The sequence below is a fragment of the Bacillus rossius genome, chromosome 1 (genome assembly GCF_032445375.1).
Source record: "Bacillus rossius redtenbacheri isolate Brsri chromosome 1, Brsri_v3, whole genome shotgun sequence".
Classification (NCBI taxonomy): domain Eukaryota; kingdom Metazoa; phylum Arthropoda; class Insecta; order Phasmatodea; family Bacillidae; genus Bacillus; species Bacillus rossius.
In genome coordinates this window covers 298,111,148-298,135,807 of record NC_086330.1, presented here as the reverse complement: position 1 = coordinate 298,135,807, position 24,660 = coordinate 298,111,148, and the positions used below count along the sequence as shown (strand labels likewise).

The following is a 24,660-nucleotide window of genomic DNA, read 5'->3' as shown; positions in this document are numbered from 1 at the left end:
CATATACATGCTGCTAGTCAAAACTGTTTATTTCAGATTCTCTAAACGGCACCTGTGTTTTCGTACCATGTGCGTCTCTGCCTGAGGACGGGAGCAGATAGCAGTTCCCAAAACGTTGCTTGTTTCTGTTTTAGAAAACTATTGTGTTTGTTTCGTATTTTCGTTTTGTCGTGATTTTGTCTCGTTTTGACTGTTGTGCTGAATTTTTTGGGTTCAATATTTTTGTGCTGTCATCATTTGTGGGTTTTTTTTTTTCGTTCTCTTCTGTTTTTGGAAAACTATTGTGTTTGTTTCGTCTTTTCGTTTCGCTGTGTTTTTTTCTCGTTTCAACTGTTGTGCTGAATTTTTTGGTTTCGGTATTTTTGTGCTGTCATCATTTGTGGGGGTTTTTTTCGTTCTGTTAGTCCATTTTTCTTTGTTTTTCTTTGTTTGTTGACCATATTGCTGTTGTGGAGTATTGTGTGGTGTTTATATCCTGACAACAGCAATTTTTTGCTTAATTTGTGTTTTTGTCATTTGTGTTTTTTGTAGTTTTCTTCTACAGACATACATGCTTAGCAATGGCGTATGTCCAAAAGCTTACATCAAGTCATGCACTCCCATTGCACAAATCTTTGAAAGATAATGGCGAAAATTCATACTTTTATGTTTCAGAGAGATCTATTAATATAAATACAAATGTTTTAAAACATATTTGTCAAAAAAGTGTTTATTCAGAGTACTTCGGCTTTGTTTGCTAGGTTACGCTGTAACTATTATACTATGTTACTATTGTGTTATGACTGTGTTATTTTTTCTGTTTTTATACTATTGTTGCCAAACAATGTTACTATTATTGTGTTTTTAATGTTAACATTATTTCACACTGCTGTCATTCATCTTAACTTAAATCTCTACTGGCTGCTAAATAGTGTTATCATAGCATGTCATTCGTGTTATTTTCCGAGTCAAAGTACTAAACATTTTGTCAGTAGGATTGTACATGAAAAGAATAAACGTTTATCTATGGGTCAATGTTTTATATAATACCCGAGGATGGTTTGATAGAAATATGGTTTTCGGCCCCCTCTAAATGACTAAAATGGTTCTTTCAGAGTGCTGTTATGGAAAAAATACCAACCCGTGTGCATAAAAGTGGTAAGGTTCTTGACGTGCGTGAAAGTGTCCTGTCAATCGTCTTCGCGGTTCAGCCAAACCAAATGGAAAAGTTAGCATTAGCGAGGGAGTTACCTGCAAGTCTAAATTAATTGTGTTTCCTACAGCAACCCACAATTACAAATTTAGTTCTTAATGTACTGCAACTATGTATATTTCCAGCCTAGATTAAGCTAATAATTTATTTTAATTTATTTTTCTTCGTTCCATGTATATATTTTATTATTTGAAAACTCTTTGGATTTAATATGTATATCTATGTAATTGAAACTCTATGACTAAAACGAACGTTTGAGACGGGCAATTGCAAGGACCCCTCTAGGAACAATTGAAATTTAAAAGGTTAATTACTAATTTGACACCGTGTTTATTAATGTAAAATGTTATTACTATATGATTTTATTTTGAATTTAATGTGAGATTTTGTGTTCCGCGCTATGCGTTTGCGCGCGTAATTTATGTGTTTTATTTAAAATAATGTAACTATCATTAGTTCTCGGTTAATCAGGAGAAGTGTTTTTAATGTGGCACGCATTGTTAAATTTATTAAATTAAGAAGGTTTTTAAGATTATGTAATGGCCTATTAATGAATGGACACGTATAAGACATCGTCGGAAATTTATCCTAAAAAATAGCTAATTAGAATTAGGCATCCGCAGCAAAGGATGAAAGGAACTGATTGTTTAAGTGTCAGTGTATAGTAATAGGGCTTTATCCAAAAGGATAAAGTTACTAGGAGTGTATAAATACATGAGTAAGAAATGACTGTGTCTGTTACTCCATTTCGTTAGTACGAAACACGTATAACATCCATACCTACTTAGTTATTCTGCAGCCTAATTTCAAGGAAAACATCGAGAAACTGAAATATTGTAAAATTAACTACGTGAGTCTAATTTGACATTCTATTTTAACACATAACTGTAATTTTCCAGTGGTCTGGGAGAGAGAGCATCAAAGCTCTATTTACTTAAATTACTTTTATCTAGCCGAGGTAAAACTTATGTAAATCATAATTATATACTGAATCTGTGTATAAGATTTCGAACCGAAACATAAGAGACACTTGATTATTTAATAAATGTGCGCATCGTCACTCCAGATATTTTCCAATATATATGTGTTCTGCAGTGCCAACAATTGTTATGATTTTGAAATGATTTTGAATTTTAATTTTTGATATAAACCTGAGATACTTTGACTTTCATTAATAATTAATTAAAATTCCATTGTTTTTTTATGATATTGTAATCTACTTATTACCAACTGTATCCCTACCTATAAATGTATGTGTATATCTATCTATGTGTTAATACAAGTAAATGGCATAGCCGTTAAAGTAACTGCACAATATAAACTGATTAATAACTGAGAGACCTAGTATGTAGGGTACGTACATTAACTTTAAAGTATTGTATAGCTATGTTTAACTATGCTTAACTAAGCTGCCCAGTTGAGCAAATAGTGCACTACCTTTAAATAATAAATTACCGTAAAGCATTATCGCATCTTTGAATCATTAAGATCTGCGCTGTGTTGCACCGTACGTGAGATTGTTCTCGACTAATGTTTTCGGAACGGCATGAAGACTTCCAGGCCGTTGCTATCTGCGGAGCAGACAAGGCGGGACGTGTCGATTACAAGGTCGCTGAGCTCTAGGGAGTCGACCCGCCAAGATGTCGCGGCCCCACAGTATGAACTTTATCTGAAATAAAATTATGAAAGCAGAATAAAATGATTCAAGTGAATATAAAAATGTAAAATATTTATATTGTTAAAATATCCACCATTGCTAATAAAAATATGTAATAATTTTGACAAAAGAACTCTTAAGTTAAGTTTTTTGATGTAAGTAGTGTGTAATTGTATGTCCTGAAACAGGATTCAGGATGTGGATTGTGATTGTCGGTCCGCCATCTTGGATTGTGACGTCACGGCGCCATTTTGGACTCCAAAATTCCTCAAAATACCTCAAAAATGACTCAAAATGACTCAAAAATTTCCGTTTTGAAGAAACATTTCTCGTTTTCTTCCACAAAAATTGGAAAATTAGGATTTCGAAAAACCACAAAAGTCGTTTTGCCTTAGAAACCACGAAATTCCTAAAAACGACGTAAGAATCCATGTCTACAGCCTCCGATAAGACATTTTTTTAGGAAGAAGGATTCCATGACCGCCATCTTGGATTATGACGTCACCGTTGCAATTTCCGTTACGCCCGCCATCTTTAAAATCCACAATTTTTATGTTAGAAAATCGGGAAGTATTTTAAAAATCATAAAAAGAATAAATAATCAAATTAAATAATAAAAATCTTAAAAACCACTGTTGCACTTATCGTTACGGTTGCCATCTTGGATTATATATGTTACATGTTTCGTTACGCCCGCCATCTTGGTTGAGTACTATGTCATCGTTACACTTTATGTTACGACCGTCATATTAGATCCTAGTAATGTTGCATGTGTCATTACAGCCGCCATCTTGAAAATATTTATTTACTATCCGATTATAATGAAAAAAAGGTCAAAATTTATCAAAAAATTAACTTATTAGAATTCTGATTGATTATATAGATTCCCGTCCTTGGTTCGAAACTGGCGAGGGCAAAAAAAACAACAGAGCCTTCCTCCACAGAAGCCACCTACAGGCTGGCCCCCGCCACTTGATTCATAGCATATATATAATCACCTATTATGACGTCATGTCCGCCATCTTGATATTTAGACGCCATCTTGAAAATATTTATTTATTATCAGATTTTAATTAAAAAAATTCCAAAATTCATCAAAAAATTAACTTATTAGAATTCTGATTGATTAGGTTGATTTCCGTCCTTGGTTCGAAACCGCTAAGAGCAAAAAAAACCATCAGATCCTTCCTCCACAGAAGCTACCGACAGACTGACCTACCACCAATACCAAGGTATATATCGTCAGCTGGTATGACGTCATGTCCGCCATCTTGTCTTCGTCCGCTGGAGACCGTCATCTTGTTTTCGTCTGCTAGAGTGTGCTGGCGACATGTTAGAATTTTTTTTTTTCAAAATTTTGGTGTTTTTTAAGAAAGTTATAAAAAAACTTAAAATTTTGACGAATTTTAGCTAACTTTGGGAAATTATGAGTAATTTTTGGCAAATTTGGGCAAATTTCATAGGTCTAGGTCATCCAAGATGGTCGCGGTGACGTCACAATCCAAGATGCTGGTTGGCTTCTCGGCTCCTCAGCCTGAAGCCTGGAGCCGGACCGGCTAAAGTATACTACTGTTCTTCACAAAAAATTATATATAAATTGTCAAATATCTCATCATTTCACATACACACGTAACAGCACACACATCAATACACACACATATATAAATATACTAGCAGAACCTGGCAGACGTTTCTATGCCAGTGTTTATTTATTTACCTCTATATACCTAAAATAAATGGTTTCTTTTTATTATAGAATTTATAAAGGGTTTGAAATAGTATTACATTTTATACTCACTCACCAAATACTTATCACATTCACAATCCCTATTTGTTGTTTTGGAGGATTAAGTACAGTAAAAATCACAATATACCAATTTTCATGGCGATCTGTTGAACAGAGTAAGTGTTGATGCGCTGCAGCGTTATCCAAAGGCTAGTTATAGCAGAATGGAAAGTGTGAAAATATTCTCCGTGTTCAAAAACCTATATATTCCAATTTTCATGGCGATAGGTTGAACGATGTTTAAGTTCATACGATATAACGAAAATATTCTCCGTGTTCAAATACCTATGTAGCCTACACCAATTTTCCCTACCGATTGTTTAGACGGTGAAGAAGTTGATGCGCTGCAGCGCCATCTAGAGGCGTTGAAAAAATAAATTTGATTTGCCAACTTTCATGGCGATCGGTCAAACGGTGTCGGAGTTTATCAAAGTTAAACATACCAACATCCTATTATATTTATATTGATGAAATAATTTTCATTCCACGGATTCACTGCATAGCCAAATACACTTAAAGCACAAATATATTTGCTTCACGTTGTTGATAGGACAATAGTGCTCTTGATACGTACTTAACGACCCTGAGGCAGTTGTGAACAAGAAGTGGTCACCCAAACAAGGGTAGCCCGTCATTTGATGTGACCTTGTTACACACAAATAAAAAGGCTTAGTTATATTTAGTCTAGGTAAGATGATACTGTAGAAGAGTGAATTCGTGCAGTTCTCGTGGCTTTAGTGGTTGTTATAGAATGATATTTATTCGTGTGGCGTTCCTCGCAGCGCGGTGACGTGCCTCCCGCACACGGCCTCGCGTGCGCCGATGCAGCGAGCGGCCCGAGCTTCGGCGCCTAGTCCGAGCCGTGTTTGTTTGCGCGCCCCGGCGCCATCTTGCCGGACATTCGCACTGGGAATAGACGGCAGCTGTAAACAGCGGAGCTGTTTACAACGGGGCGTCCACACGCGACGGCCTCGCTTCGAAAGATCACGCCGTTTTTCTTACGAGGCCATTCACACCCCAGCGCCTCTCAGTCGTTTAGCTTCCAAGAGCGCTAATACGTATCTTCTTCTAGGCTAGTCGAATGTAAACGCTTGATGGAACAATGAACTATGGCCCAGTTGGCCAACAAATAAATTTCCTTGATTGTATGGCCATTCAGAATTCATAAAAAATCCACGCAATATTTTACACTTTAGTTTTTTTTAGTAGTCTTACTTTGAACACGAATGGAACTAGGGGCATACTTATTTTGTCAAAATGTTAGATATCAACTATGTGTTAAAATATGGTTGCATCGACTGTGTTTCGTAATTGGTTAAGTTTCATCAAGGTATACGTCTACTGTCGGCTCACCAATCACTGTCATTCAGTGCGGAAGCACCTGCGTCCTGAATGGCCCGGCCAAATAAGGCAATGGCTTCTTTGCAGACCGCAACCAATTAAAAGGAAGAAACTGCTTGTGAGTTCATAACTTATTACAGTCTTATCAGTGGTCAGGTATATCTTGAGAAAATACATGATTAGTAATAATTCAAGTGTACTTTTTTTTTTAGTTTTTGAGACATTGCTTACTACTTACTATGCATTAAATTGTCACATTTTTTGCCAATCCTACTTAGTTGGTATTTAAGGTCAATTACAGTAAATTTATCACAAATGTCCATCAGATTATCACTAAACCTTGTTGGCAGGCTATTAAATTTTACACAAAATGTTAAACAAATAAGAAATATGTGTGGCACTTCTTACGGCTATTAGATAACACTTTATATAAATTTGGTGAAAACATTTTGTGACGTGATACTAGACATATAAGACTTATCATAAAACATTTACAGAAATAACCCTTCAGCAATAAAAATGACAAAAAATGGGAATAATCAAAATATCATGTTTTAATCGCTTATATAATAAAACAACGCTTTAACCAATGCCAGGAATCTTGGTATTATCATATATCAAAGAGTTGGTAACTCCCCGTAAATGCACATAGTGGTACTGCCCGACCCATGGAGGTGAGAAGTTAGGGACGGGGTATGAGCAATCTTTGTTATTGTAGTTATTGAAGTATATGTGAAAAATTTAACCTTCCCCCCTACCCTGCCAGACCACTTTTTCCATTTTTTTATGAAAACATTATTTCTATATTATAAAGTTTTATGTTATTAATTTGTAATGCGTTGTTAAAATTTTTACGTTCTTTGAAAAATCATGAAGGGACGATTGATTTAACTTAATATGGTGGACATACACCAATGCTGATTTACGCTTGTTGTCATAGAAACCCCAGGACTGGCCGAAAAAAATTGAGTACATTAACACACGGGGAACAAGCCAATATCAGCTGATGTAAAATGTTACATGCTCAGACAAAACAGAGAATTCCATGCTAGGAATTGAGTCAGAAAAAAATGACAGCACAGGCAAATATAATAGGCTTATAAATATGAGACAGTTCAAGAACAGCTAAAACAGAAAAAAAAATAATATAGGCCAACATAGTTACGCTCAGGAGAATCCATTGATGAAACTAAAAATATGTTCTGGACGACACAACGACGGGAGAAGATGCCAGTTCCCGAAACGTCGCATGTGTTTTGTCTGTACTGTTTTCTTTGTGTCGTCCGGATTGTATGTTTAGTTTCATTACCTAGGTTGTCTATGCGGTTCTGTGTTGTCCGGTTGTTGAGTTTATTTATTTTCTGATCTTGTATCAACTGTCTTGCTGTTGTCCATTTATTATGTTCGTATGGGTTGTCATTTTGTTGTGACTTGATTCTTTACACGAAATTCTCTGTGTTTCTAAGCATGTGAGTTTGACTTTAACTGATATTATCCTGTTCTCCGTTTGCTGTCCAGTCCTGGGATTTTTTCTATGACAACCATAAATGGGGTATGTGTAAGATTGCATGTTTAGTGAAATTTAACATCTTTATTTAACAATAATCACTTCAGTATTGATTTTTACAATTCTTTTTAGTGAAATCCTTTGAAACTTTTAAACAAACTCTTAAGGTCAGACTTTATATATCTACGGTTTATTTTACTAACCAATTACTAACCATAAAGATTTCAACTTTATAACAGGCATCCAAACCATGTCGATGGTAACTCCCATATCTTATGGAACCCGAAATATTTGTTTTCACATTTTACAATAATATGGGAAAGAAGGAATTCCACCCTTACATAAAGAATTTTTAAACACAATTATATGCCAATGTTTTATATGCTATTATTTATTATTTAACACAAAATATTTTTAGCAAGAAAACTGAAAAGTCAAAATATGTAAAGCTCTCAAATTTCAACGTCGAAAGCGATACCACTTTATCTATTGGCAATAACTAACCATCTGAGTGAGATTGTAATACTAAGTGCTTTATGGTGCCTTCTTGCAGAATGGAGTGATAAAGTAGATAGTGAAGTTAAGCTCACATTTCCACCACTATAGCCATTCCATGACCTTTGTATATCTCTGATTTATTTTTGTAAACTCTTAGCACACTACAAGTCACTTATGTTGTATGCTAAACACCAGCGAAACTTTTATCTATGTTACATAAGGCTCCTGTGCCTTATATGGTGCTCCTAAGTTCTGAAATGTATTCTAACTCACACAATAAGCACAACTAAAGATGACTGGGGTGGAATGCCATTATTTTTCGCATATAAATAGCTATCAATAGACTTCAATATGGTATGTCCACACGAATGGTTTCCACTGTAATTGGTGGTCATTGTATTTATCGGCCGGGCCATTCAGGAAGCGTTTACTCCCGTACAAATCATCTGTGATTCGTGTATCTGAAAGAAACTCAACCAATCACAAGACACATTTGACGTTACAGTGTTTTAACAAAATGCCCCTGTTATGTCACGCCCACGAATAGTCTGTCAAGTTCTCATGAATGTTTTTGACAAAATCGCGGCTGGTGGACCATATTTTTAATCGAACCATATTAGGCAGTTTATATACACTATTCAAATTTTTTCTCTTAAAATAATCCAGACTTGAGGTAATTTAGAGATGACGAAAGTAGTACAGCTTGGCCGGTCCTTCGGCTTGAGTCGGAGTGTAGTGTCAGTGTCGGGGTCCACCATATTGGATTGTAACTTCACGGCGGCCTTCTTGACCTAAAGTTTGCTAAAATTTCCAAAAAACTAAAAATTTGCCAAGAATTTTAAGAATTTGCCAAAATGACTCATAATTTCCCGTTTTTAGGAAAATTCAGAAAATACTTCCCGAGGGATAAATTCCCTTTTTATTCCCCCCCCCCCCCCCCCAAAGTCAGAGACTTTCCCAAAATAGCATAATTCCCCATTTGTAAGCCTCCAGTAAGCCTCTGGAGGGGACCTTTGACCTTGACCTTAAAATTTCACGACCATAACCTCGCCCTCCATATTGTATGACATCATCGACGCCACCTTTGGTTCTAGGCCCTTCTGACATTTTGGATTATGTCGTCTTCTCCCCCATTTTAAATTCTAGAACTTTCCGCTATTTTTTACGTCATATTGGATAACATTACGTCCACCATTTTGATATAAGCCATCTTGAAATCGATGCCCTACTCACGAACATTGCATTTTTGTTTTGCGGTGACATCATGACCTTGAGTCACATCCGCCATCTTGAATTTTTATATCAAGTGCACTATCTTTAATTTTGACATCACAGCCGCCATCTTGGATCTTACATCACTGACCTTTTTTCGATTCTGACATCACGTCCGCCATATTGTTTTCGTCTGCTGGAGGCTACAATCTTAGATGATGTCACAGCCAGAAGTCACCTTCTTGGATGAAGTAATGTCCACCATTTTTTGTATCTGTTGTTTATTCCTAGAGAGAGCCAGCTTCGCTCTGTATCATGCATGTAAGTTCGAATTTCTATTACCTACCAGTGTTGTAATGATTCTTATCGTCATATTTAATTTCATATTTTAAACAAAATACATTGGAAGCGTAGTGATTCGAACCATATCAGCTCAGGCTGGAAAACATTCGCCTTTGATCACAAGGCCTTCGAGACATTTACCAGTCTGAGAATTATATAGGGCATTACAAAATAACACACATTATCGAACTTATATTTATTTTCACTTGAATGAATAATATTATCACCTACAAAATGGCGCTGCCGCCATTTTTTATTTTCAGTACTTACTACCAGGAGCGCTATTGTCACGTAGCTGTAGTGCGGTCTGGATAGGCTCTCTTCAGTATGTTTCCTGATATTTAGTTGGTGTTCAATATTTACAATTTCGACTTTAATGGGAGGCCTACTATGCTATAGGACACTCTGATGGCAGCAACGCCGATGGCTCAGAGATACTGATGGCAACGGTGCCACCATTTGCAGAGACCCGGTGGTTGCTGCACATACAGTTCCAGCACTGCAGGAGACTTCAAAATATTCAATTTTGACAGCAGCAGGACAGTGGTTGTCAATATTGTAAGTAAAAACGATAAAAAAAGCAGCAACTGATGGTGTTCCATCACCCTACTGTGCCCACTGTGACATCAAAAACTAGAAAATTCGTATTTAATATATGATTATAATAATAGCTATAAATGTGTTGAATAACAGTGCAATATGTGTTTTAACCAGTTTATAAACTACATAAACTTGAAAAAGCACGTGTGGTTTTTCAGAGGACTGCTTGCACATTCATCAGAATCAAACTGTTTCTTCCGTGGCAAGACATAAACAAACAGGTCTAGTGCAAAGCATCATGAAATATATCACTTTCTTTTAATGAAATAGAAAATGTTTCTCTGTGCGAAAAATATGGCCTACCATTTAGTCCACCTGATAAACTGAAAAGAAATGCCAACTGCCAAGACATGTAACGGACTAGCTTTACACTCCAGAAATACTGAAGATATCGAGAAATGCTAAAGACTTAAGTAATTTGCTTGTTTTATTTGTATAAGTGTAAAATTGTTGTAATGAATTTTCTTTGTTAAAATATCTTGATTAATTTTTTAATGTGTGGTTTTTTTAAATAAAATGTAAAATTGAGGTGATATTCAAATAAATAAATATTTTTGAGATTTTTTGGTCCGAACCGAGGACAGTCATACAATTGATAAATATATTTAAAAAATATTTTGTAACATTTTGGATTTTTTTTTTTTAAATTTCAGGTTGATAGTTATAGATTTTCGTTATGGCGGCCAATATCACCAACAATATGACGGATGATACGACAACTGACTATCTGGTAACACATCACTGCACACTAGTAGGTAAAAAAAAATAAAAGAAATATGGTGACAGCGCACTTTACCAGACAATGTGCACACTGTGACACTCCTATTGACACTCCTATTAGCAAGTATTTTAAACAAGGTGGTGGCTCGGCCTCCAAAAGGCGCTGTTATTACTCCCTCATATTAAAACCTTTCAGGTCTGAATATGTGTTATTTTGATATATACCTTATTTAATTCTCAGTCTGTAATATGTTTCGATGGCCATGTGGTCAAAGACATATGTTTTGCTCACAAAAGGTCCGAATTGTCACTATACGAATCACCTCACTTCCAAAATATTTTGTAAAAAAATAAATTTCATATGTGTATAAGGGTCATAAAAAACCGGTAGGTGCATAAGACAGCGATGCTGGCGCATTCTAGGAATACAATGCAGAAACAAGAATGGTGACCATTATTATTACGTCTTCCAAGATGGCAACCTCCAGCAAACGAAAATATCATGGTAGGCATTACATCATACAAGATGGCGACTTCCATTACACAAAAACAATATGTTGACTATTATGTCATCCAAGATGGTGACCTCCAGCAGACGAAAACCAAATGGCTGCTGTAACGTTTGAACCCAAGATGGTAGAATTCAAGATGGTGGTTGTGATATAATCAAAGATGGCGTATTCCAAGTTGGTGGCTTGGGTTAATGTAATCCAAAATGGCGCCGGGGTCAAAGACAAAGTGATCCATGATACCCGCCATGATGTTACAAGATGGCGGTCGCTCATTGACCTGTCCCATGCTCCACAGCCTGAATCCTGCGCCAGACTCGGCTATTACGTACTACTGGTAGGTTATATTTCACTGAACATTTTAGAAGTCAAAAGATTATAAGGGCTGTATTCCAAGACGTTAGGGTAAGGTAGCGAATAAGCACTGCCTTGTGGGAATACAACCGTAAGCTACTTCGTGGACCGTATTCCAGAACGTGTCCAAACTGAATCCCAGTAAAGAATAAAATCGGCAACAGTTTTAATAAACGGTGCCCTGCTCAAGGCTAGAAGCTGTTTCCAACGCATTCTTGCGGTCATTTGGCAACCACCGAAACAATTTTTACGGCAAAAATCCTAAAGATAGCAGCACCGTCACTTGAATTGAATGGTGTTGTTATAATTATCTCAAGTACATTTTAAAGTTACGATTATTACTTGTTATGACCATTTAAGTGTACAAAATGTATTCCAGAATAGTTTCGCTATCATAAAGTTTCATTTTGCACACCAGTACGTTAGGTAAGTCTACCGATATTCACAAAATTGAATATATTCGAGGTAATGGTGCCAGTCGCTATCTAGTCAGCTCTTCTCATGCGCGGAAGTGTTTCAGCAGATAAGTCACGGATAGGACAGCGAAATACGTTCCTATCGTGCTTGGAATACGGTTAGTGAACAGGTGTAGACTATTCAACAACTAAATCCTTATTTTTGAGTCTTGGAATGCCAGCCTTAGAATAATTTTTACTCTAGATTTTATCAAAATTAACATTTTCAATGAAAAAATGCATATTTTAAAACAGGTTTATAAAGAAATTTCAACAAATAAATGCACAATACTCATCGTAACAAACGAAACTAAGGTAGCAAATTGAATAGATTGCCATAAATTCATGTGTTTGTAATTGAGTAAAACAGTAAACTATTTTCACCACAAATTTTTCTAAAATTAAATTTATTTATTAATAGAATTAATTGAATCAAGCATTTAAGCCTGATGGTACCATTTATATAGGACAAGAATTAATCCGTCCAAAATGCTCTCCTACATTGCAAGGGTAAGTGAAGTACGTGAAGTCACAAGTTCAAACCTGTGTCCTGAATTCTGCCGCTTTCCTAGCTTTTTGGTTCAAGCCATTCGGTCTACTTCTGATAAGATATGCATGTACGTCCTGTTGTCGTGACCAAAAGACCACCTTGATCTAATTTAAATATGTACTTATGACCCCGCTTACTTCACTTTGTCATTGTGTTATACTAGAGCAGTTCGAACGGATATAATTCTTGGCCTCTATGAATGGTATAAGCCAGCTAAAAATAACTATTATTATTTTTTTTTCTGTAAATAAATTTTATCCCAGCCTATTTCAGCTAAAACTGCTAGAAAGTTTCACTCAGTTATAAACTCGTGTATTTGTGGCCATTTACTTAAGTTTCTATCTTTGTGGTATATGTTACAATCGGTATTTGTGCACGCACTTTTTGAAAATTTCTTACAATCTAGTTATAGGTATTATTTGTAATTTGAAAATTTTATTGAGGTGTAGTGTAAAACAGGTTTGTGTCATTATTTTAATATTAATTTAATTATAACCTAGAAAAATCTTTCAAAATTGTGACGTTTCTTTGCCTGGAAGTACGCTGCACAGATTCGTTTCCTTGCATAACTGCACACTTCACTTCCTGTTCAGACAGCACTTGTGGTGTAATTTCCGGGGACAAGTACATACAAGTACATACTGAAGGTGAATTTGGATTTGGCCTATGCCACAGCTTGCAGTACTTATTCTGCATTACGTTCTGTGGCTTAACATTGCATAGAGTCAAGCACTTACTAAAGAAGCTAATCTTATGATTGACAATAATTGTAGATTGGTAAAGTAGTCATGACAGATGTATTTGCTACCATTAAGGAATCACACTGGAATCACACAGGAATCCTACTGGCTGTTGACGACTGCACTCTGTTAGTGAAATACATTAATATATTTTAAAAATTGAGCTGATTTTTGTTTTTTTGTACGTTTTTCAGAAGTAAACTCGAAAATATCTTAAACGCTTTCAATAAAATATTCTATTGCTGTTATTAAAAATACACTGTTCCAGATGGACGGAGCCTATGTATTGTTTAAAAATTCATGATTCCGTAAGATACAGCAATATTTGTAACTTAAACCTTTGAATATATATACTGTATAGAAGTCGCGAGTGGATAGGATTTACTCTACGTTTTTCAGAAGCGTATGATGAGCAGCTTGGGAACTTCACCGCTGCAGTGCGCTGCCGTAACGCCCTGTATCGTCTTAGTTGTTATTTACACGTTAGAGCGCAGCGCTGTCATTCCCCGCACCCCATACCCATCATTCACTGCAGCTCAAGGTCGTTCAAGGGGAGGGGGAAGAGGTGTTTGAAGAGTTCGACGTTTGTCCGCTAGGGACCACCACAAGTCGATGCCCTAGAGATGGTGGCGATTGCGGCGGTGAATTAACCAACTAACTCAAAACCATATTAGAAATTTTAACCTGGGCTGGCGACTTCTATACAGTATATATATTCAAAGCTTAAACCGAAGAAAAAAAACATACTATTAACTTCATTGTTGGCTTACGCGGATTGAATCGTTGTGGATTTAAGAAGATTACCACGTCCCGCTGGTACGTGAGCACATGTGCATTCCAAACACGAGTAGGCTATCAATTATCCTTACGTAACTTATAAATACTTCGCAAGTGAACATATTTTTAAAGTATTAATCCAGTTTTTCTATAAATAACTTTGTCATCATATTGACATATTTATGGATGAATAAATTTTGAATTGAAGGCCAGATAAGAATATAAATAAATTGTATTATAACATTCGTTTACGCATTACTTTTTAAAGAGTAGTAAAGAGTTTAGCTAAATACTCTAAAGCAATTGGTTATTACCAAAATATGAAATGGAAGAGATTAAGATTGGAGTCTCGGCGACATTGAGTTCATTGCAGACGACGAAATCACAAAGCACTGATGGAGGAAACGGGAGTCTCCCAGAAAACTCGCTGCAGCGCCATCGCAACGTCCGCCATGTTTCCCGGCGCTTGGTGACTGATCCGGGCTCTCCATCGCCTTGGCCACACGGCAAGCATGAATATCACCAATGAAATACCCAGGCCTCCTTTACAATCCGAAATTATTTTTAACATGTCTGGACAGAAAAATTAATGTCTGTACTTTTACAAATGATTCCTTTGGAAACCAGTTGCGAAGAAATAGTTTGATATACTACAAGGAAGATATTGTAACTTTATACAATACATGGTAATTTTTTCATGTTTCAAATACGTTTTTTCGAGATAATACTGAGCATTTTTTAAAAAAAATTGGTGCATACTTTTATTTTAAAATCGTGTTTATTTAAAGCATATTTTTTATCCATGGAAAATATAATAGAATATTTAATAATATCATTTTAATTTAGTATTCTTCTTAATGTGCGTAGTTAATACTGGAAAGCTGTTGAGGAAATGGTTTACAAATAACGTTATTGAAGGTACTGGGACAACGCAAAGCACAAATTCCTGGGTAACAGTCCGAACTCAGTATTATTGTGAAACTATTTTGTACCGATACCGTTGTTGTCATGTAATTATACAAATTTAAATATATCTGTAATATTTTGTGAATATTTCTGTTCCATTTAAAAAAAATAATGTCTGTTAGCTCAGCGTTAAAGCTAATTTTGCTTCTAATATTCTGTCATTCTTTTCAGTAAATTTAATTCAATTAATAAAATATATTTAGATGATAGTTCGTCAATGGTCTCTTATTTTATTAAGTAGTTATTTTATGGTTCTGAAAGCGCTAAAGGCCAATTGATATATTAAATTCTGATATGATTTTGAAAACGTAATCGCCAAATATTAAATTTTAAAATACCTGTTTTATGTGGCCTTAGTCGTGAACCTGTTTGTTTTTTGGGATATCATTCTTCAAGTAAATTAAAATCTAGATTTTCTAAATCCCTGCTGTTCAGGTTCCCGTGATTTGGAAAGGCAACTTTTTTTTATTAGTTTCCAAACGATATTCTAAAAATAAAGAGTTTTTCAACAAACGCTATATGTGAAAGGTAAATTCCAAACTGTATACCACAAGGTTTTATGGTCATAGACAATGATTATTGTGTTGAAATATAAATTTGACTTGAAATTTTCAAAAAAAAAAATTTTAAAAAAACTTTCTTGGGTATTAGTAACCAATCAAAACAAATCAAAATTTTAGTTTAGTAATAGATTTTTTGAAAAGATTGATAAAAAAAATAAAGTTACAAAACCAAATAACTAATAATATTACTCCTTCAAGCAACAGACACCATACAGAACACATAATGCAATGGGTAGTTTCTGTTTTATCTTGTCTGACTAAAGCCACTGTATGTGTTGCCATGAATTGTTTTTGCACTAAAACTTTACTAAAGCATACTTCTGGATTTTTTTTAGATCTGATATGAAATCGTATGTGCTCTTGTGTCTTTTGAATATTCTTGAGATATTACTACCAAAATTAATACAGGGCATTAAATTATTCGTGAAAAGTAATAAAAATGTAGGTTTTATGAACAGTATTACATTTTAGTGGCAATAAATTGATCTGTATATATGTACAAACGTATTGACTACAAGAAGAGAGATATGTTCCTGCTTATTTAAGAAAATTATAAGGACATACTTTTGGCCTCAAACAATTTTTAGTCAGGATTACTCTCTAGTAGTACTTTTTATACATTAAATTTAAACATGAGTAGGCATATTATAATCCAACATCATACAATAGGCAGTGTTACAATAAAACATTTTCATCTACATTTTTTAATTAGTTAAATGTCTTTATTACATATTAATTCAGATAGATTTATGAACAGTAAATAAAGAATACAAAAATTGAAAATGAATTAAGTATATTATTTGTATCGTTCATTATATATTGTTCGTTTTACATTTATTACATTACTTTAAGTTTGAATAGGTGGTGCTAAGAGCTTGTCATTAGTAAATTTACTGCCAGTGGTTCTATTCCTGGCCAGGTCAGGTTGTTTTCACTGACGGTATGATTAATTTACCTTGTTCAGGACTGCAGAAGGCAATGAAAAACCAGTGCAATGTCATCTCGCCTAGTTCACCACATACACGCCGTGGTTATCTTTCCGGGCGATGTCTGTATTTCTGAACCAGGCTTCAGGCCAACCTCTCCATCATAATCATCATCGTAATAATAATCATCTGTTATCTATACAATGCATTAAACTTTGCTTACATGTGACAAATTAATGATTACGTGATTAATAGAAAAGCTTGTCTCTTTCCACTAGCTGCGTTTTTCTTTATAGCACGATTCATTAGTTAACAGATCTGCCTCATAATGAACAACATTCTAATCACTGTCGCAGTCTATATCTCTGGCAGCTACTTGGCTACGGTGAGTACAACTTAAGTTGTAAATATTTTAATTAAGTACAACTTACTGCTCGCCTGGTGAGAATAATTTACACTGTGTTTTGTTTTGTTTCACATAAGAAAATACGATTATATTATATTACTACGTACACTAAAGTAAACTAAATTTGTTGTTTTTACGTTCAGTACCATGTAAAAACAGTAGAGTGAAATCAAAAATTCAAGAACATGCTGTCCATGGTTAAAAATTTTACTCAATTCAATATTTACGTTGGAAAATGTCTGTCACTGTACTTTAATGTCTTACAAAAAAAAACATAATGAAACATTAATTTGTAACATTTTGAACTGAAATTGATAAATAGTGGGTATTATTGGAATCCTTGATGTGAAAAAAAAATTTTCTCCTCTATGTACTGCTTTGTGAGAATACATTTTTTGGTATTTACTTAATTATCATATCTTCGAGACCATTTGAGATGCCTAATGATACAATCTCGCAGAACTAAATATCATTTATATGAGGGATCGCTTATATTTTTTCGCTTGCAGTGTTATACTGAGCACTAAAAATATTGAAACTTTACTTATTTCACCCACATTCCAGTTATACGAGGGTTATTTTTTTTTCAACCTCCGATCGGCTTTAATAATAAAACGGGAATGAATTGGGAAATTATTTTAATGTCAAAAGAAACGTAAATCTTTACTCCATTTTTCCACATAATCACCGTGCAGATTGAGGCATTTGTCGTACCGATGCACCAGCTTTCCAATACCCTCTGCATAAAATGATGCCTCCTGCATATTCAGCCACGTTTTAACAGTGCTCTGCAGTTCATCATTGGTGCTGAAGCGTCGTCCTCCAAGCCACTTTTTCAACGTGGGGAAAAGGTGATAGTCACTTGGTGCCAAATCCGGACTGTAAGGAGGGTGATCAAACACTTCCCATCGAAATCTTGCAAGAAGTTGTAGTGTTACGGCGGCACTATGCGGTCGGGCGTTGTCATGAAGCAAGACAACACCAGATGTCTGCATTCCTCCCCGCGTGTTGCGTATCGACTGTCTTAGCCGTCGTAGTGTCGCGCAGTATGCAGCAGCATTGATTGTTGTCCCTGGCTCCATGAAATCAACCAGTAGCACACCTTGGTGATCCCAGAACACTGTAGCCATCTGTTTCTTGGTGCTGAATGTCCGTTTGAACTTTTTCGGCTTGTTTGGAGAATAGGTGTGCATCCACTGTTGTGATTGAAGTTTTGTTTCTTCATTATCGAAATGAATCCATGTTTCATCACCTGTCACAATTTGAGTCAAAAAGTGTTCACCATCGTCTGCGTAACGCAGCAAAATCGACAAGGCTGATGCCATTCGCCGCTCCTTGTTGATGTCAGTCAACATCTTGGGTACCCATCGGGCACAGATTTTCCTGTATCCGAGATTGTCTGTAACAATGGCGTATAGGGCTGACCTTGAAATGAGCTGAAATTGTTCAGACAGTTCTGAAATCGTGAATCGACGTCTCTCACGAACAACTGCATCAACTCTCTGAACTGTTTCATCTGCTGCTACCGACTTCCTTCCTTGGCCACCTTCATCATGAACATCAATACGGCCTTCGCGGAATTTCTGACACCACTCTCGCACAACGCCATCGCTCATAAAGTTTTCACCGTACACAACACTCATTCGGCGATGGATTTCTGCTGCAGTGTGCCCTTCTGCCTGTAAGAAACGGATGACTCCACGCAGCTCGCATTTCGACGTACAGTTTATCGTTGCAGCCATGTTGACATTCCCATAACCAAGCTTCAACTGAGGTGTGAGTTGGTCGCTCCACATGGTTGGTGGAAGGGGGTAAACACTACGAGACGTGTCGATTCGTGTACGAACGATTAGGGTATCGATTAATGGGCATGCCATGGAGAAATGAAACTGTAATCACACTGCAGGGCACTGTTAAAACGTGGCTGAATAGGCAGGAGACATAATTTTATGCAGAGGGTATTGGAAAGCTGGTGCATCGGTACGAAAAATGCCTCAATATGCACGGTGATTATGTGGAAAAATAGAGTAAAGATGTACGTTTCTTTTGACATGTAAATAATTTCCCAATTCATTCCCGTTTTTTTATTACAGCCGATCGGAGGTTGAAAAAAAATAACCCTCGTGCATGTCTTAACACAATACTGTCGTTGGTAGCTGGGAAAGTAATTTTTGAGAACTAAATATACCATGCAAATCCAGCGCCAATATCATCTTCAGCATCTCCAACAAGACGTATGTGCGCAGAACGAGAAAAAATATGTCCGCGGATCGGGGAGGCCTGTATACTTCTCGGTCTATGTTTCTACCCATGGCTGGCCAGTTTACTGCGCAGTTGGATAGTGCTGCTGCAGGCTGTTAAAATTAGATTTTTATGTTTGGATTCTAGAAAAATATTGTATTTGAATATTGCATTGAGTGGGAGCTATTTTTATTTTAATGCTCCTGGGTATTTGGGAAAGCTGCCACAAGGTGGAAGAAAGGTAGGAAATGTTTGTTACTATTCTTTATTTTTGTTCTTGGAAATTCTCCTGCAGGCAACTGCAGGTAACGTCTACCCTGATAATGACGATTGCAAGGTTGAGCGAAACGTCGGTGAAATCTTTGCTTTTGGTGTGTCTATAACCCAAAACCCGAGCAACTGAAGGACAAAATGCTTGCGAGTAAAGAAACAATATGTATAGAGAATTTGTATTGTTTTATGGGTGTGCCTGTCGTTTATTAAGATAAGTATAATACATTCATCAATATGGCTGTGTTAGGTACATTAAGATTCCTTGTTATTTACTTTGTGAGCAAAGATTGACACATATTGCTATCTTATTTGCTGATACTGCCTGGAAACAAGCTAAAAGCAGGGTACTTATATCCTCCAGTACGATGTCTGAATGCTGATTATTACAAATGGTATTGTTCGCATTTCTCATGAAATATTTCTGTCTAATCTTGTTTAATGCACACGTGAGAATTTCGCATTTAACTAGATGTACCAACCATTAGTAATTTAAACAACGGTTTTAGCTCGTGTGACACGTACATTCGTAGATATATATTCAAGAACATTCGTTCCCAACAGCCACTTAGACCCGAGACACCAAACACGATCTAAAATGAACTGCGTTGCTCTGTTCATCGCTGTTTGCGCCACAGGGTTCACTGTCTGTGGCACCACAAGAGGCTATATGGCTGGGGTGAGTACGAGCTACCTCTTGTATTTTAACAGGTATCTGAAGGTAGCAGTAGTGACATGTAAAGAGATACTAGAAGATAACAGTTATTGAGAACCGGCAAATAGATGCGTACCTGCTACTACAGTAGAATAGCAAGTATATATTTGTCTTTAACACCTTAAGAAGATAGTGTGAGTGAACCTAATTGATTGTTTGTCGATAGAAATATCATTAGTTTATTTTTAATATTATGGTTCAGTGCAAAAATGTTTGCCGAAACCAGCAAAATATTTATTGATTTATCAATTCGTTTATTTGTAAAAAATATACTTGTGGGATACATTTTTTTAAAATCATCAGGAAACATTTAATTTTATGAAATTAAAAATTAAATTATTTTAGTACGAAATAAATTGCTACAAAGCTCGTTAATACAGAATATATTCAGGTTTCACATGTATGCTAGTCCATTAATTATTTTTTTAAATTTTTTTTTAACTTTACTTGGTAACAGTTTAATATGATTTAACGTTTCCCATTACAACATGTTAAAATAGTACAAAGGAATCGTTAGAAACAACAGTTTCATATTGCTACTTGTTATTTATAGTTGGCCAATCTCTAAATCAAACTTAATTAAAAAGTTTTGAATGATTGATGTACAAACCATTAAAACAATTAACTTTTAAGAAAATAAGGTTGCGTTAATTTTTTAAATGCAAGGTATTTTTCTGTAACTAAAGCAACTCGTGGTTGGTTGGAAATCCTTAAAAAAATGTTTAGATTTTTGCGAGTTTAGCAAATTATCGAGAATTAAAGTGAATAGTAATCCATAATGAGACTTTTAATAATAAAGACGACACAGAATTTACAATACTAATTAATGCTGGGCTTAAAAATAGATCTGAAACACTGTCTTTGGTAGTCGAAGTACTTTATATATACCTAGTAGAATATATTTTTTTTAATTTCAGTAAATTAAAAAATGTATCATTATTCACGTTACAATTCTACACAGTGAGGGTGCTTAATAATGTTAAATAAATGAAACAAAGATTTAAAAAATTCAGAATGACTTATGGCACAAATAATGTCGCTTAAAGTAAGCAATTCTGAATAAAAACAAAATCATGTTTAAAACAGTATTATGAACAATACTTTATTTACATTAATCATAAATGTGCCAAAATTAAAAGAGATCCTTCTATTGAGTGAAAATATAACAACTCAAACAAAATAGTTAAACATTATATTATCACAAATATTAATAAAATATGAAAAAATATAGAAATTTTCTAAAGACTTAAGTTGCCTTTTTGGTTTCAATTAAATTTCGTACAAGTAATTATTCACGTGTTCACAAAAACGAATCATCAAGAACGCAATAATTTATTTAACATAAATTTTAAGGCTTTTATGGATTCAGTTCGGTAGAATTAGATAATCATATCATCTATAGGACCACTAGTTTAAACACAAGTTATGGGGAGGAACAAAGTTATTTGCGACTATTTCAATAGTGCCAATTTCTGTGACCACACAAGATATTTGGTCAAGCAAATATTCGGAAATGGTTAAGATATTCAGCTCACCTCAGTCCTAGCTTTACGCACATCAATCTCGCTCGTAGTAATAATTATATTCATCACAAATATTATCGAAATCATTTAATTTTATCTTGAGGCCTTAATTTAGAATGAAATACCATGATTGCCATGATTAATAAGCTTGCATTACTCAAAATTGTACTGGTAAAGAAATTTACTTCACATTTCTATTAGGCCATTTTTTTATACTCTCTTCTTCCAAACTTTCTTAATAATCAGATTTTCTAATTAAATTTTACTATGGCCTGGGGTCAGTGTTCCTATCAATCTTAAAATGAGAAACACTTATAAAGAACTATAAACTAAACTAAATTGTAACATTAAAACAGTTAACATGAACAATGAGAAAATAAAATGAAATTGCATAGACAAACTATATGAATTAAAGTTAAAATAATAGTCTTTGCCAACGACATATATATATCATAGACTCTGCTTCGTCTATGCGCTCCACACAACCGCCTTTAGGTCAACATTAAACAGCTGATTGTGGGCCACTCGGGTTTGTTATTGTTTGCAACGTAATGGCAATTCGTGATACGAAACATGGTTCTGAATTAATTAGAATACATATGCGTGTATTTGCTGTAAGATATGGTGGTAATTAAATGACTTACACGTCAATAAAGGTGCTTTAAATATTCCTGTGGTTTATTTATATCATTTTACTGATGTACGGCGTATTTTGGAGCATAATGCGAAGTGTTAGTGTTCGTCCTTCTCACAGCATAATTTTTTTTCGAATGTGTTTTTTTTTTAGAATTACTTTAACACTATTATATTGCGTGTTTTGTTCAATAATAGAATAATTAGAAACTTGAAAACCTAAAATGTTAACTCAGTGTTGGCATAATGAGGTTTAAATTTACAATAATTTTATGATAGCGTCTCGTTCGGCATGTTGAGCTGGGATTAAATATACAAAAAATGCTAAAATTAAGAATATTAATTAACTAATTGTACTTTTATCAAATGTCTAAAAAAATATATTTCGTTAGGTTATAGTATGACACAGATCTGGGCTGTATAGATACTCAATCTAAAACCATATATTGTACGGAAAATTTTTTGTGAATGTTCAAAGCATTTCTCAGTAGCATTAACTATTTAGTGTTAGTGTTATGAAATGCATGACTTCGTGGTTTCACATAATTAAAATTACCACTGCATCCCTTCATGCATTACCTTCATTTACAAAAATGGTTCTGAATATGCACCAAATAAATACTTACGTACACAGGTTTACTGATTTTTAAACAGCACTAACTTGGTGCACACACTCCTAACTCTCTCCTGGTGAAAGTGATCTGAATATTGTTTTCCTGTGTGATATGTATCTGGTAAGTATGGACTTTAAAAGTTGTATCTTATCATGGTTATGTAAGGGTTGCTGATACAGTATATTTTAACCTAGCACAGGGAACAGAGATAGATCGAGGCCTCTCATTGTTTTACACAAAACAGTGTTCAAACAAACTTTATGCAAAGCGAAATTTGAGAGCTCAATCCTACAATACTTTTCAGCCAAACGGCATAACTTTACATCTTCAGCAGGTCTCACCAATCCACCAATATTCTTCCTGTTCAGAAGCTTTAAACTCATTTCCTCTGCAACTAGTGCACTACAACAATTGTCAAAATTAATCTCAACTTCCTGACAACAAAGCCAGCAATGTACCCCACTACATCATCTACATATTCACTCAGTCTGGTAGAACTCGCTGGTGTACTGTAGCTGTGGTCATGTTCAACACTTTCCACAGAAACAGGAACACTACAGTGTATGGGGAAGGGATCACTAATATTCCTTTTCCCACTGCTTGCATTCAAAATAGTGGTAGAATCAATAGCTTGGCAGTTGGAAGATGTGGTGGTGCCTATTTGTATGTGCACTAGCAGGCGCTTGAAAGCTGCTTGAAACTGTTTCGCAGTTGGATTGTTGTTATGGCCCCCATGACCCCTTACTGCACTGAAAAATAACTCCAGATGGTCCTGGCTTACTTTGTATGTCAACAGAAATTTCATCAAGTTTTTTTTTACCACATAATCATACAAACCCAATAAACTTTCAATACATACAAGGAATTCAATGAAACCTGTCTTTCTGTTGCTCAAATGCATTGGTTTATCACCTGATGATTCACATAATGTCAATATATAATTCTTTGCGACAACCAAGAATTCCTTCACTTTGTCAATGTTTTTTTCAGATAGAGGTGCTTTGTAACACTTTGCTAGCAAGTTTCGACTGTTCAAAATATCTAATAAATTGTTGAAAACTTCTATAAATCTGAAGGTAGACTCAGATCCTTCAAATTCAACCAACTGTAAATCTTGGCTACAAAATTTTAAAGCATCAGCAACACTGGCTGAATGTTTGTGCAGCTAACTTCACTTTCATCTTTTCGCTAGACCAATTTATGTGGCGTTTTCCCAATTTTGTTGCCGTATGTAAACCTTGAGACCTTTGAAGGTTTTTCTAATTCCTCAATAAACCTCCAAAGAATAATTCCATTCTCATCCACTAAACTACCCTTGCTGGCCAAACGGTTCCTGACAAGTTTCAACATGTGACATGGGTCAAGAAACAGGTATACCTATAGGCTTACCTGTATGAGAATCTGTGATCCAAGTTTTCATATCAGGTACTGAAAACTTGGCTCCAAAATGTTCAGCCATAGATAAGTTTGATGCAGCACCATCAAATGTCATTGATGCTACAACTATGCCACAATCAAAATGAATCTTCAAGCATTGTCTTGCCATTGTCATACCATTCTATT

The 24,660-nt window shown here is 35.2% G+C and overlaps 1 protein-coding gene across 6 annotated transcripts in view; it reads left to right on the top strand.

Annotated features, from left to right (window-relative positions):
* The first annotated feature begins 20,159 nt into the window (after positions 1 to 20,159).
* LOC134527803 (uncharacterized) overlaps positions 20,160 to 24,660 on the top strand; it is a 121,780-nt gene continuing 117,279 nt past the window's right edge. For 3 of the 6 annotated variants that reach the window (XR_010074280.1, XR_010074278.1, XM_063360750.1), the window contains exon 1: positions 20,160 to 20,291. Coding sequence is in view for 1 of the 6 variants with exons in the window: in XM_063360750.1 (XP_063216820.1) it covers positions 20,211 to 20,291 (81 nt within the window). In the remaining 5 variants the exon portion in view is untranslated. The remainder of the gene's footprint in view (positions 20,292 to 24,660) is intronic. The other 3 variants (XR_010074277.1, XR_010074276.1, XR_010074279.1) reach the window with 2 other exon arrangements.